Source organism: Lactuca serriola, chromosome 4 (genome assembly GCF_051521515.1).
Source record: "Lactuca serriola cultivar US96UC23 chromosome 4, Lser_US96UC23_V15, whole genome shotgun sequence".
Lineage (NCBI taxonomy): Eukaryota > Viridiplantae > Streptophyta > Magnoliopsida > Asterales > Asteraceae > Lactuca > Lactuca serriola.
In genome coordinates, this window is record NC_136411.1 from 68,709,866 (window position 1) to 68,725,345 (window position 15,480).

Genomic DNA, 15,480 nt, shown 5'->3' on the forward strand with positions numbered 1-15,480 from the left:
TGACCTACTAATTAACAATTAAATTTATATATTACATAAATGGTTCACATGTGAACAAAAGTACACAAATGGTCCATATTTGAAATGATTTTATTACATAAATGGTCTATTACATGAAAGAAAATGAAAATGTACTTTCCATTAATAAAATGTTTCAGAAAAATCCTATTAATTAGCTCTAATGTAGAAAAAAAAATTGTTCTAGATTAGCCAAAAAAAATATGGAAATGTCATTTTTTGAAACTACGATGCTATTAATGAACTTTTTTTGCAAAGTTTAATGCTATTAATGATTTTTTTTCCAGAAAACAATCGTTTAAATGAGTTTCAATATACAAAAAATATAACTTTCCATATCAACTAAAAATAATCCAAAAAAGCCATTTTTTTAAGAATATGATGCTATATATGAACTTTTTTTTTCAAAGTTTAATACTAAAAGCAATTTTGTTTTCCAAAAAAGGTCATAATATAAGGTTAAAAGAACATATTGTAAAATATTTATCGATCTACATGAGCAAGAACTAAACGTTTCCATTAATACCCAATAAAGTATATAAATCATGTCTCCTTCTGTAATGAATTCCAACGCCCCACAATGTGGAATCCCCTCAGTCGCAACATTCCATAACTCAAACCACATCCGATAATCAATATAAAGAGAAGCTGCAATAAAAAACAATAATTGTCACCATCTTATACAAATATTATAGATTATTGGGGTATTAGATAGTGTAATAACTTGCAATTAAATATAATTTTCAAATAAAACTTAGTATGAGAAACTAACCAATGTGATCAAGGGTCAAAGAAGACATTATAACTAAAACATAAACAAAGAACTATTAGGGATGAAACATGAAACTTTAAGGAGAAACATACAAATTTAAACCGTGAAGGTCTGAAGGATAACAAAAATCAACAAGTATATTTTTTAAGTAATTTAAACTAATATATTTTTAAAGTAATTTAAATCGGGCCGCAAGTTTATCCTAATATTGATCCCTTAAGCATTTCATCTAACAGGTAGTAGAAAGGTAGACCAAACAAAATTTTCAAGTATCCAAATCAAGGTCTCAAATCCTAACACATTAAAAAAAAAAAAAAAAAAAAAAAAAAAAAAAAAAAAAAAAAAAAACCCGAAAAAAAAAACAAATTTGTGATTTTAACAACCAAGAGCAAAGGATATGACATACATTGTGTATGAGTCTATCATTTATAATTTGATTGCTCAACTTATTGAACGATTCGTTAAAAGTATGAAAAAAATGGGGAATCCCATAGAAATATCCTATTCAAATTTCTAAATAACACAACTATGACAATTAATTTTCAAACCACAAAATTTGACACCCTCATAACATAAAAATCAAAATATATTTTACTTACGTTCACAAGAACCCAGATGAATTCGACCATTTCTGTTGTTTGCCAACTCCAATTTCGACCTACAAGAAATCTAAAAAAAAATCAAGCAACTTGAGTAACAATCATTTTAATGTTGTCACAACTTTAGCATAAATATCGATAAATATTACAAATATTAGTTATCAAGAATAAGCATATATGAGATGACTAAAAAGTTGTCAAGTGGAATTTGAGTTACTTGTTTTCTTACCTTTATCTGATGTATTTATCAATCCAGTCGTTCGACTACAAATCTAAATCGTTAAGTAAAAATCAAAACAACATGTTTTCCTCCATTTTCTTCTCCACTACAAAACTTAAGTTAGATATATTATGTAAAGAATTGAGGGAGGTGGGGTATTTTTGTATTTTATTTTTTGTGAGATTTAATTGTCATTAATAGAATTTCTAATTTATTTTATTTTATTTTTGGTGATATTTAATTGTCATTAATAGAATTCTTAATTTAATTCATTTTATTTTTGGTGAGATTTAAGTGTCATTAATGGAATTCTAATTTAAAACGTAATATACGTTTTATAACATCTATTGACAAAAATAAATGGGTTGACAAAGATGATGTCATCAAATAATCTAAAGGTGAAAAATATATGATTGAAATGCAATCAATGGTCTTGATTTCTTCAGTTTAGAATTAAAGGTTCTCTTTTAATAATATTTAGAGATATGCTCACTCCAAGTAATTTGTTCAAAAAAAATTATTGACCAAACACACAAACTAACCCAAATAACAAGGATCATTCGTGTAATTTACTCTAAAAGATATATTGATTAACCTAGTCTAGCAAACCATGCTTAGATCTAGTTAATTTCAATTTCAAATAAGTAATAAAAGCTATTCTCATTATAAATAAGGTTTAATATCCTACTAAAATATAAGCCTAAAAAATTTGTAAAGTAAAACATAAAGTAGACAAAGTAGTATACAAATAACAACATATGATTCTCTCATAAACAATCAGTGTGAAGAAATGTTTTGAGAGTGAACGAATGTTTGCTTAATAAGTTTCTTTTCCATAATAATTGGCATAACTACACCTTCTAATTGCATGTTTTCAGTGTAAATCAGGCTTGGGGCAGAGTAAATCTAAGTTCCAACTCTATTGTTCTATATGGTACAAAAAAAAATCGAAGACTACCACTTAAAAACTGCACAAATAAAGATCAAAGTAATCCAAAACCATGATAAAAAGTGAAATATTCAAACCAAAATGGACATCAAATCACATAAAAAGAAAGATATAATTGATCGTCGTGCCCCTTGTAGCAAAGAGTGAGTGTCAACTGACAACTAGCTAGTAACAACAAAACATTAAATTGCAACATATGCATACAGATAACACTAATATCATTTTTGTTTGAGATCAACTTTCAAACAATCATTAGGGAAGTACCATATGGTTTCATTAAAAAACACACCATTTCTACTTGTATAATTGTCACCACATTTCTTGTAATTTTGCAACCAAGAGTCAGACCACAACTCTCGTTTGATAGCAGCACTATGCTTCAAGTCGCTAGCAAAAAAAGCATATTCTTCCATTGTCTTTTCTTCTGGAGACACCCATTTCATTTCACCAAAATCTAGTTCCTGAACCTTATACTCATCAAAAGAAACGTATTCCATAGCATAAAGGGTCTCACTGGAACATACAAACTCCAAAAGTACCAAGTCTGCCTCCAGAAAATTCTTGGTTTTGAGTAACATCAGTTTGGGCCCCGGATCAAGTCCAAGTTCATACAAACGAGAACCCATGTCTATTGCATATATCTTCCCCTTGAAATCATGTAAATCAATGATGCTGGAAATGGAGGAGACATAATTCCATTCTGCTTTACCTGCTATTGAAAACCATATTCTGGAGGTGCATCTACATAAGACCACAAGCACCCATGCAGATATTGAGGATGAAAAGACTAGAATAGCCCTGACTCCATTTTCATCTGGTTCAAGATAAGTGGGGACTTTGGGGAAACGAACTCCATGCCTTGTAATAGGATTCATAAGCCAAAAGTCACGTGGTTTTCTCCCGAAAAAGACCAAATAACCACCAGTTAATCCAACACAGGTCTTTCCACTGGATTTGGGGATGTGAAATATGAACTCTCTTCCGTCAAATTCATGCAGGGAGTACTCTCTCTTATTACCCTGCTCTGAGATCCATATGGACACAGGTGGTCTGGATGCCATAAACCTGGTTTTGTTAGAGAGTGCAAGTGATCTCCATGACTTGCAAACTCCACTAAATGCAACAAAATCAAAGGCTCCAAGTTGCATCATAACTAAATAAAGCAAATGATGGTCAAGATCTGACCAAGGTGCTGCACCACGAGTCATGGACCTCTTGCTGTTACATCCATCACCACGATTCTGGCTTTTGGACACACTCCCTGTCTTAGTCATCGCTGCATTTGAAGGAAAAAAAATAAATAATCAAGATCCTTGTAAATGCAAATTCAACATAAGATACACTAGTTATAAACAGCGGACAAGCATAACTAAAAGGATTCTAGAGTGAGAAAAAAAAAAAGCACATGTTACATGTAACCAAGACCAAGATTAAACCAAAATACCAAATGTAATCAAGCCCTAGCTAATCAAATAAACTGAAAGCAAAATGTAAAGGAACAATATGCAGGAAAAAAAAAAAAAAAACAATTTAGGGCTTAGTATCGACGAAAACTGAAAGTAAAATACTAGCTATTATGGACCAGTCGACCATGAGCTAATAAACATCCGAATCCTTTCAAAAACGCACAAATCGAGATGTTGTGAAATAACTTGCCTGGTTGAAATCGAGGAGGGAGCAACTTCAGCTGTTGGGTTGGTTTAAAACTAATCGGTGATACTCGAAGAATTGTCGCAATGTATTTGAACCGTTGTTTCCATTTCCGATGTTTTCTCTCTGGCTGCGGCTAAATCTTCAAATAGGTTTAATTGTGAATGAAAAAAAAACAGACGCCCAGACCCAAGTTACACACTTTTGGGCCTATGCGACCATTATATTTGTTGCATTATTTCCGTTTCAACAAATTACAAATGCACAATTTTAAACACCAGCATCACGAATTCACAATTTTATTATATTATATATTAAAAAAATTAATATATATATATAGTCAATTTTCTTTTAACCATTAACAACCAAAAATCTTCTACTACAGCAATATCTGGTGTTATCTTTCCTTTTTGAGGTCGAGGTTCAAGTCCTACTGTGGACATATGTGGAATAATTTATGAGTAGTTTAATATCTCTCTCTCTATGTGGAATAATTTATGAGTAGTTTAATATCTCTCTCTCTCTCTCTCTCTCTCTCTCTAAGGGCCTGTTTGATAAGCCTTCTAACTGGGTCCAAGTTAAGACCCAATCCTCAATTGCTAATCAACTTGTTTGTTTTTGCCTTTTGCATTCTTGGACTCAATCCAAATCAGGGACTCGGTCCCCAATTTTATGCCGATTCGGTCCTCCAACAAAAAGAAGCCGACTCAGTCCTTCTTTTACCTTTCACGCACGCCTTCGCATCTTCCTACAAGAACGATATTCACCATCACTCCTTCCTCTGCTATCGCATTCTCTCTTCATCTCCGCTCCGATATGGAAATATAGATTAAAGTGCGAGGGGAGAGATCTAAAGGTCGTCATCATCGACTATTTAGGGTCGTATTTGTGGCCTCCTTCCTATCGAAATTAAGGTTTCTCAGTTCAATATAAAGGTACCCCCGAGTCCTCTCTTTGATTCTTGTATTCTTTGACACTTGGAAATCGCTTCAATTAGTGATTTTTGGAGTATAATATGAGGCATGCAGTTTTTACGTAACCATGCTGCTCTTTACATGGCCATTGATTTTTCATTTGAGATAGTATGCAACAAGTTCTAGATTAGTGGGATGAAATCGGAAATCAGGAGGCAATGAAACAGGTGCCATTTATGTGTATTGTTGTATTTTTATATTGAAGTGATTCCAATTATGGACCAGACCTCAAATGGTAGGCGAACTTGGTTATACCCAGAAAAAATCGGTGTCATTAGGAGCAATATAAAGGTACTCCCGAGTCCTCTCTTTGATTCTTGTATTCTTTGACACTTGGAAAGAGCTTCAATTAGTGATTTTTGGAGTATAATCTAAGGTATGTAGTTTTTACCTAACCCTGCTGCTCATTACTCATAATCTGAGGTATACTGTTTTTACCTAACTCTTCAATATGTAAATTATTTTCTAGGTATGCAGTTTTTACCTAACCAAGAAGATTACTAAAATAACTTGTTGGTAAGATGGTCAAGGCATAGTAAGAAACAAGTAAACGACCCCATGGGTACAATAGTTAATACGTAGAGTGGAAGAAAGTGTGTTGCATCAGCTCAAGCATTATCAAATGCCATGACAAATCATTAATACATACGGTGCTATTTATTTTGATTTTTTTTATTGTAATCTATTCTGCAGGTACTTTTGATCATAAATTTTCACCATATTTTATTTTGAATCCCGCAAACATTTTGTGATCATGGTAATGTTGATATTAAACAAGCATATTATGGCAGAGTTTTCTTCTTTAGTAATTTTGTTTAGAAAAAGTTATGTTCCCTTAATTGTACAACAAAAATAATTCTTGAAACCACTCTTTAAAGATATTTTATAAGTTGGTTTTAATTATCAAGATTGCATATTCTTCCTTACGATTATAAACATAATCCCAAACAAATGAAAAAAGAATCAAACATAAAGATTAGTCATATGTGGTCATAAGAGTAATATAGTTATTTTTCATTATCCAGCATAGTCGGTCAGAAAATAATCAAACAACATAAACTCAGTCAGATGTAGATTCAATTAGAACTTCTAACTCAGTCAGCTTCTAACTCAATCAGCTTTAACTCAGTTAGCAATTATCAAACGACCCCTAAATGAATGCCCGCGCGTTGCATAGAAACACCTATATAGTTGAAGTCTTTACAAATATATGATTTTTTAAATATAACAATAACGTTGTTGTTAAATTTGATATAATAATTTGTATATACTAAATTGTTATAATATATTGATTATTTTGAATTATATGATAATATATACATTTATTATAACTTCATAATCTCAATCTTTTGAATGACTTCTACTCGCGAGTTACACATGAATAAAATTAAATATAATATATGATTTGATGTTATTTATAGTTGTTTTTATTGTTAATTAATTTTTTAAAACATATTTGTTTAATGTTTTAATTTCTATCATTATAATTATTTAAAACATCAAAACATTGTTTTTTTATTTTAAAGCTAACAATATAATTATTTATATAGAGTTGTTTTTTTACTATTGTTATTGTAAGTTATTTTAAGCTACTTATTTGGAAACTTTTAACGATTATAAAAATATATTCAAGAAATATTTTAGTTAAATTAAAATTACAATTTAGTTTTTGCTTTTATCACTACAATTTATCACTTTTAACTATTTACAAAATATTCTTTACTTTTTTAATTGGAACTGAAATTTATATTTGAGTTGACATTGTAATGCGCAGAAACACCTATATAGTTGAAATCTTTACAAATATATATTTTTTAAAATATAACACTAACGTTGTTGTTAAATTTGATATAATAATTCGTATATTAATTTGATATAATATATTGACTATTTTGAATTATATGATAATATATATATCTATTATAACGCCATAATCTCAATCGTCTAAATGAGTTCTACTTGCGAGTTACACATTAATAAAATTATATATTATATATGGTTTAATATTATTTATAGTTGTTATTTTTAACTAATTTTTTAAAATTTATTTGCTTAATGTTTTAATTTCTATTATTATAATTTTTTAAAACATCAAACATTATTTTTTGATTTTAAAGGTAACAATATAATCATTTATATAGAGTTATTTCTATTGAAATCATTTGAAATGTTTAAAAATATTTATTTTAATCCAAATGAAATAAATTATTTATTTTCATAAAAATACATTTACCAGTCATACTTAATAAAATAGATAAATTAAGTTATAACTATATCACGAAATATAAAATTATGGATGAAGATACAAACTGTAACATTCATAATATTGTTGAAAATTTTAAACTTTTTAAACAAACCTAAAACCATCATTATTTACAAATTGTTTTCAAAATAAGTTTCACATTGTAACACCCCGAGTTCAAAAGAGCAAAGTTCAGGGTGCTTAGTGTAAATATGGAAGACCGACTCGGCGAGTCAATGGGTAGACTCGGCGAGTCGGGTCACGATTCTGGTCATATGTTAAGTGACCAACTCGGCGAGTCGGAGGAGTGACTCGGCGAGTTGGTGTTGGGTGGAGAGAACCCTAATTTTCGGGGTTGTGCCCTATATAAAGGACTTTATAACCCACCCTCAGCCTCTTTGTTACCTTCCAATACCCAGAAAACCCTTAAATCGTGTATAACCTCCATTGATGAAGAATTAGAGCTTGGGAAGAGAAACTGAGAAGAAAAAGGTTGAAGATCAAGAGGCTAGCATCTAGATATCATTGTAGATCAGGGATCTACTCCTCCTTTGGATCATTTCTGAGGTAACAATCTGTTACCTTGAGTTTCCTTCTTCTAGATTCATTCTTGGTTGCTATTTTGGGGATTATGGCTTGAGTGGAATCAATTTCGATTTTAGAAGCTAGATCTGAAGTTGAAACTTTCGATCCAAGATTGTAATGATCCTATTTGTTGTAAAGGTGTTGTCCTAGAGTGGTTAGTGAAGTCCCTTTGCCTTAAGCCTTAGCCCTAGAGTATTTTGGGCTTATTTCCCCATGGTTTTCACGTAAAGTTTGCACCTTTACGTGTGAGGAAGGTCGTAGGAGGTTGGATCTATGGATTGGAGTCACTGCATGGCTTGAAAGCCATTGTATGGATTAAGAACTAGAGGTACTCGGCGAGTCACATGGGTGTACTCGGCGAGTTGGATGAAGAAAGGCAGGAACTCGACGAGTTGGAAGAACAACTCGGCGAGTCTGTTGAAGATTTCCATGGACTCGGCGAGTCTGTTCTTGGACTCGGCGAGTCTAGTCGTGAAGTCCTAACAGTTTTGGTTGGGCTGTGAATCGGTGAGTCGAGGGACAACTCGGTGAGTTGAGTAGGAGATGACTCAGAGTTTGTGGGACTCGGCGAGTCTTGGGGCGACTCGGCGAGTTGGGTCGCGATATGGGAGTTTTCAGAGCATAGGGACTCGACGAGTCAGCGGGCTGACTCGGCGAGTAGAGTCAGTCAGGAAGTTTGACTTTGACTGAGGACTTTGTCTTTGACCTAGAGTTGACCAGTTGACTTCCAGGGGTAATACGAAGTCGGTAGAGGTTTTCAATATCGGGACTTCGATAATACGAAGCCCCCTACCTTCGATGGAGTTCAGGACCCGATTGTTGCTATGAGATGGTTGCCAGACGTGGAGGGGTGTTTCTTCACGTGTTCATGCCCTGCTGATCAGAGGGTGAGGTGTGCTCTGAACCTTTTGAGGCTTGGGGCAAAGGATTGGTGGAGGTTGACCACGGGATCGTATTCTGATACGCAGTGAGCTGCGGTTTCTTGGGATCAGTTCAGAGATATGTTCAGTACTCGCTATGTTCCGCGAGTTGAGAGGGAGAGATTAGCTCAGGAGTTCCTGGAGCTGAAGCAGGATTCTGAGTCGGTGACGAAGATCACCAGGATGTTCACTAAGAGGACGATGTTTTGCCCTGAGTTTGCTTCTAAGCAGGCCCAGATGTCCCGATATCTGAGTATGCTGAAGAGGGATATCAGGCAGTTTGTGTCTACGCAGAGGTGCGAGACATTGTTGGAGTTGCAGGAAGCCGCTAGGCGGCGGGAGTTGGAGATCGAGTTACAGTTGAGAGAGCAAAGACAGGCTCCGATACAGTCGCAGCCGGCGCCGAAACGGACTAAGACCGTTGATTTTAGTTTGAGCAGTCAGAGCAGCCGCACTTGTGAGAAGTGCGGGAAGGGTCATGCCGGAGCTTGTAGGTCCGGTGGTGCATGCCGCAAGTGCGGGAGAGAGGGGCACTACGCGAGGGATTGTCGCCAGTCAGCCCCAGTCCAGGATACGAGGATTTGCTATCAGTGTCATCAGGTTGGTCACATGAGGGCCAACTGTCCACAGCTGGTTGGGAGGTCGGTGCAGGCTCCAGCACCGACCACGTTGAGGATTACTGGCGGGGGCCAAGGTGGAGCGGAGCCTCCGAGGGCTCAGGGGCGCGCTTTTCAGCTTACTGTAGAGGAGATCAGGGCAAATCCAAATGCAGCTGCGGGTATGTTTTCATTTTGTTATCTTGTTATCTTGTGGTTATTGTGGAGTATTGCATATGCTAGTCTTGTTTGCATGATTTATAGTGTTGTATTGTTCGCCTTTTCGTCTGGGTCATCTTTTGGTAGAGGGTTTTATAGCTAGGAGTTGTAGCTGGTTAGTATCCAAGGGATGGATGGTCAGGATTGGTTGTGTGGTCTTGTTGTTGGGTATAGCATTCGCGATGTGAGAAGTGTTCAGCTAGGAGTTGGACTCCCTTGGGATTCGAGATGTGCAATGTCGGGAGAGCAGTTTTGTGAAGGTTACTCGTTCAGAGGAAAGCAGTTTATGGATAAGGAAGGTATGGGATAGAGATGATTGTTCTAGTCCGGATGAGTCACTGGTATTTGGAGGTCAGTGTTCTAAGTGGGGGAGAGTTGGAAGATTCTCTAAAGGATCGATAAGCGTTTGAGTTTGATTAGTTGTGTGGGATTCAGCAGTATTCAGTCAGCCAAGAGTGTGGAATGGTAAGAGTAAGGGGCAGACAGATGGGACGGGGTACAGACCGGGGTTCCTGGAAAGGTGATTGGTTAATGAGAGGCCTGGGATTAGGCCGGGATCAGAGTATGGGAATGGAGTTAGAGTTCGGAACCCATGAAGGGCTAGAACAGTATGTTCGGGAGAGATTCCAGGGAAAGAGAGTTCGATTTGGTGTATGTTAGTCTGAGCGGTCCGGTGAGACTGAAGGCCGATGGGCGTACTAGTCAGGCTGAAGGCTCAGAGAATGGTCCAGACAGGCTGAAGGCCCTGGAGGGCGGTCTAGACATGCTGAAGGTTCTGAGAGTGGTCCAGATGAACTGAAGGCCTGGTAAGGCGGTCCAGTTGTGCTGAAGACTCTGTATGTGTTGATAGATCCATATGAGGAGATGAATTGAGCACGTTGCGATGAAACAAGTAGGTCTGACCCCGGGTATTGATCATGTTAGTGGAAGGCAGTGCGAGGACCTGAGAGTCCTAGTGAGCAGATTCAGAGCATGTGTAATGCATGAAGTAGAGGTTACTCTACAAGAGATAATATAGAGCTGGGGTGTGAGCACCGTGGTACTTGCTTGAAGTTGCAAGGTTGGTTGGTAGATTTCCTTGGTAGGAAGGGTATGTAGCTCCAGGAGGGAGTGTTGATTCGCAGAAGTGTGAGCAGTAGCGGGAAAGGATAATTGGAAGTATTTTAGGATGGTTATTGGGCATTTTGTTGTGCCAATGATATGGAAGTACATCCGGGTTGGATGTCAGTTGGAATCACGGAAGGGTTTCCAGTGATGAAGAACCAGAGGAGTTCAGAAGGGATGCAAGGGTGGAGTCTTGGATTCTCAGTATGATTGTGTTCAGGTGCTTATGTATGTAGTGGAAGTTCATCCTAGGGGATGTCTAGAGGTACCGTCAGTGTGTTGGGTTCCCAACCCGAGGATGCTAGATCAGGGTCAACACATTTATGCGATTACATAAGAGAGCTTATGAGAGTGCTCGAGAGCTGAAGGACGTATCATCTTGTAAGCATGAAAAGAGTAGATTCGAATTCGGAAAGGAAGAGGGATAAGTCCCAACAGTGAACTCGATAAGGTTGTGTTAATCGAGGCAAGGGATAGCAGTTGATATGAATTGGTAAGCAAGGAGTTGGATCATTTTTGGGATGATAGCAGTGATTGGAAGGATCTGAGTCAGTAGAGATCTGAGGTTGCAGTATGGGGTTATGGTTATTGGAATTGTATGATGCAGTAGGCTTCGAGGACGAGGCCTAATTTAAGTGGGGGAGAATTGTAACACCCCGAGTTCAGAAGAGCAAAGTTCAGGGTGCTTAGTGTAAATATGGAAGACCGACTCGACGAGTCAATGGGTAGACTCGGCGAGTCGGGTCACAAATCTCGTCATGTGTTAAGTGACCAACTTGGCGAGTTGGAGGAGTGACTCGGCGAGTTGGTGTTGGGTGGAGAGAACCCTAATTTTCGGGGTTGTGCCCTATATAAAGGACATTATAACCTACCCTCATCCTCTTTGTTACCTTCCAATACCCAGAAAACCCTTAAATCGTGTATAACCTCCATTGATGAAGAATTAGAGCTTGGGAAGAGAAATTGAGAAGAAGAAGGTTGAAGATCAAGAGGCTAGCATCTGGATATCATTGTAGATCAGGGATCTACTCCTCCTTTGGATCATTTCTAAGGTAACAATCTGTTACCTTGAGTTTCCTTCTTCTAGATTCATTCTTGGTTGCTATTTTGGGGATTATGGCTTGAGTGGAATCAATTTCGATTTTAGCAGCTAGATCTGAAGTTGAAACTTTCGATCCAAGATTGTAATGATCCTATTTGTTGTAAAGGTGCTGTCCTAGAGTGGTTAGTGAAGTCCCTTTGCCTTAAGCCTTAGCCCTAAAGTATTTTGGGCTTATTTCCCCATGGTTTCACGTAAAGTTTGCACCTTTATGTGTGAGGAAGGTTGTAGGAGGTTAGATCTATGGATTGGAGTCACTGCATGGCTTGAAAGCCAATGTATGGATTAAGAACTAGAGGTACTCGGCGAGTCACATGGGTGTACTCGGTGAGTTGGATGAAGAAAGGCAGGAACTCGACGAGTTGGAAGAACAACTCGGCGAGTCTGTTGAAGATTTCCATGGACTCGGCGAGTCTATTCTTGGACTCGGCGAGTCTAGTCGTGAAGTCCTAACCGTTTTGGTTGAGCTGTGAATCGGTGAGTCGAGGGACAACTCGGTGAGTTGAGCAGGAGGTGACTCAGAGTTTGTGGGACTCAGCGAGTCTTGGGGCGACTCAGCCAGTTGGGTCGCGATATGGGAGTTTTCAGAGCATAGGGACTCGACGAGTCAGCGGGCTGACTCGGCGAGTAGAGTCAGTTAGGAAGTTTGACTTTGACTGAGGACTTTGTCTTTGACCTAGAGTTGACCAGTTGACTTCCAGGGGTAATTTGGTAATTATTGGTATTTATTGAGTTCAGTCTTTTGGTATTATCAGTGGTGGAGTTCGTGTCGGAGGTTTGAGCAGTGTGATCTTATCTTTTCAGTCATCAGTTGCGAGGTGAGTTATCCTCACTATATCGACAAGGTCTAAGGCACTAAGGCCGACCCTTTATCGGATTGTAATCCGGGTATTGTTGTTATGTTATTGCTTTGCTATGTTTGCATCCTGGTAGTTAAGGTGGTATATGTTAGAGACCTGGTTAAGTTCGGTATCCTGGTACATAGGATGATGCTATATTAGTGACCGGTTAGGTTGGTATCCTGTTTAGAGTATGCTATGTATGTGATCTGCTAGATCGGTTGATTGATGATTAATTGTTATGTGGTTATATGTTATGTGCACATAGTTGGTTGACTGGAGTTGGGTTGAGGCGGTTCCTGCTTTGTGCTGTAGGCCAACATACCCAGGGCAGACCGGATATTCCGAAGGCCCAGCGAGCGGTCCGGATAGGCTATAGGCCCCATGAGGGCGGACCAGATGTGCCAAGGCTCAGAGAGTGGACCAGGCCGACTGAAGGCCCAGTGCGGGCGGACCAGTCATAATCTAGACTCAGAGAGTGGACCAGGTGGGTTGAAGGCCCGGTGCGGGCGGACCAACCGCACTGCAGACTCGATGGATATGGCTAGACTCGGAGGGTGGACCAGGTGGACTGAAGGCCCGGTGCGACGGACCAGTCACACAGTAGACCCGAAGTGCATGGTTGTTCTGTCCTGTATGATATGTTATGTGTATGGTATATGTGGTTGGTATTTTGGGGGTATCTCACTAAGCTTTCGAGCTTACAGTTGTGGTTTAAATGTTTCAGGTACTTCAGGAGACCGTGGCAAGGTGAAGGCGTGATCGTACCACTCCTCATGTTTATGTTTTATGATATGGTTCTGGGAATACTCTGATAATAAATGTATTGAAAACCTTTTTGTAATAACTTAATGAATTTGGGTTGTTTTTGAAAAGTTTAAATTGGCTTGAATTTTGTGGATGTTACACACATGAGAGAAAATCTCAAAATCGTAAAACAAAAAACATGAGGTGGTGCACGATCACGCATTTGCATTCTCACGATCCTCTAAGGTACCTGAAACATAATACAAATTGTAAGCCCAAAGCTTAATAGGTTTCCCCCAAAATACCACCACAATACATAATCATAAATATCACAACAATATCATGCATAAAGAAGCTTCAGCATGTCTGGACCGCCTCACCAAGTCCGGCCCTTCGGATTGTTATCCTGCTTGTCGTATGATTGAGTACCGTAGTGATCTGTTAGATCTAAATCCTAGTAGATAGGATGATGCTATGCTTATTTATCTGTATGATCTGTGCTTGACTGATTAATTGACTATATGTTTATGAGTTATATGTCGACATGTGTGTGTGTGTGCGTGTGGTTGGGTTGAGGCGGTCCTACTTTATGCTGAAGGCCAACAGACCCAGGGCGGCCCAGATAGACCGAAGGCCTGCGAGGTGGACCAGTCAGGCCGAAGGCCCAGAGAATGGTCCAGACTCTCAAATGTCAAGTTGCACTGAAATCCCTCACAGTTGACTCATGGAAAATCCCGAACTATCACAATAAACAAAAACACAATTAACAATTGGATACCATTCTTGACTAAGGTCCAAACATAGGGTAATTGTCCATTTTACCCTTTCCCTAATTATGCCAAGGCTTAATTCCAAATCTTTGATCTAAAAGGCCTAACTTACTTCAAGGCCCATGATTGGCCCAATTTTCCAAATTGGGCCTAAAACCCTTATTGGGCCTCATCCACAGGTCCAATCCTCTAAATAGCCCAAAACACACATATCCAGATGGTCCATTAGTGCCCAAGTATCAAAGCCCAAAAGAAGGCCCAATACCCGAAGCCCAAAGTCTGAAACCCTCAATGAAGGCGTATGCGGGGGCGTACCTCGCCTCACATTTACCACCATTGGGGTGGTTGACTCAGTACACGGGGCATACATAACTTACACAGGGCATACCCTCGCAAGTCTTAAAATCCTAATAAGTGCTTAATGAATTAAGCACCTAAGCTCAAACTTCAGATCCATGACTCAAAAGTACTTTAGAACCGTAAAGTCTCAAACTTTAAGACTTTGGTCGTCCAAAAAGGGCTTAATGCATGGTATTAATCCATTAAGACCTCCTACAAAGAACAAGGGACCAAACTAGCTCAAGGGACCTCATTTTTATGCCTTGGGACCCATCCTAGGGTCTGAAATGACAGCCCAACACGACCAAAATAAAACATGCACAATATTGGGATTCTTGGGACAAGAAGGATACCAAAAAGCAACCAAAGCAATATCTAAACAATACAAGCATAAAGGTAGAAGATTTATACATTATGAACCTTCCTAAGAAGATGATAATCCCAGATCTACAAGCTTGCTTCCTTCCTTGACTCCTTTGATGCACTAATTCTCCATTTGGCACACAAAAATCACATTATAAGCTCAAGATGCTCACTATGGGGGTTAGGGTTCTCTCAAAACTGCAAAGGGACTTGGAGGCTGAAAGTGTGAGCCAAAATGAACCATAATGGTGCTTAAATACCCCACAAACCCTAAAAATTAGGGTTTCACCCGAACATGCGTACGCCCTACATACATATGTGTACGCCCAACATACTAGGGCGTGCCCTAGTACGCTTAGTGTACCCACATGTACGCCTAACGTACAACTCAAGCTCCCAAGAATTACCAATTTGCCACTAGGGCTTCTTAGGGCTAAATCCAACTAACATTGAGGACCAAAAATGACATATTACG

The 15,480-nt window shown here is 38.2% G+C and overlaps 1 protein-coding gene across 1 annotated transcript; it reads right to left on the reverse strand.

Moving 5' to 3' along the window:
- Positions 1-2,651: 2,651 nt before the first annotated feature.
- LOC145101824 (uncharacterized) lies at positions 2,652-4,387 on the reverse strand. Its single transcript, XM_079039096.1, has 2 exons — positions 4,215-4,387; positions 2,652-3,834 (listed from the first exon to the last, which is right to left on the reverse strand). Exon 2 carries the CDS (start codon positions 3,830-3,832, stop codon positions 2,777-2,779), a length of 1,056 nt encoding a protein of 351 aa, XP_078895222.1. The 5' UTR covers positions 3,833-3,834; positions 4,215-4,387; the 3' UTR covers positions 2,652-2,776.
- Between the last annotated feature and the right edge of the window lie 11,093 nt (positions 4,388-15,480).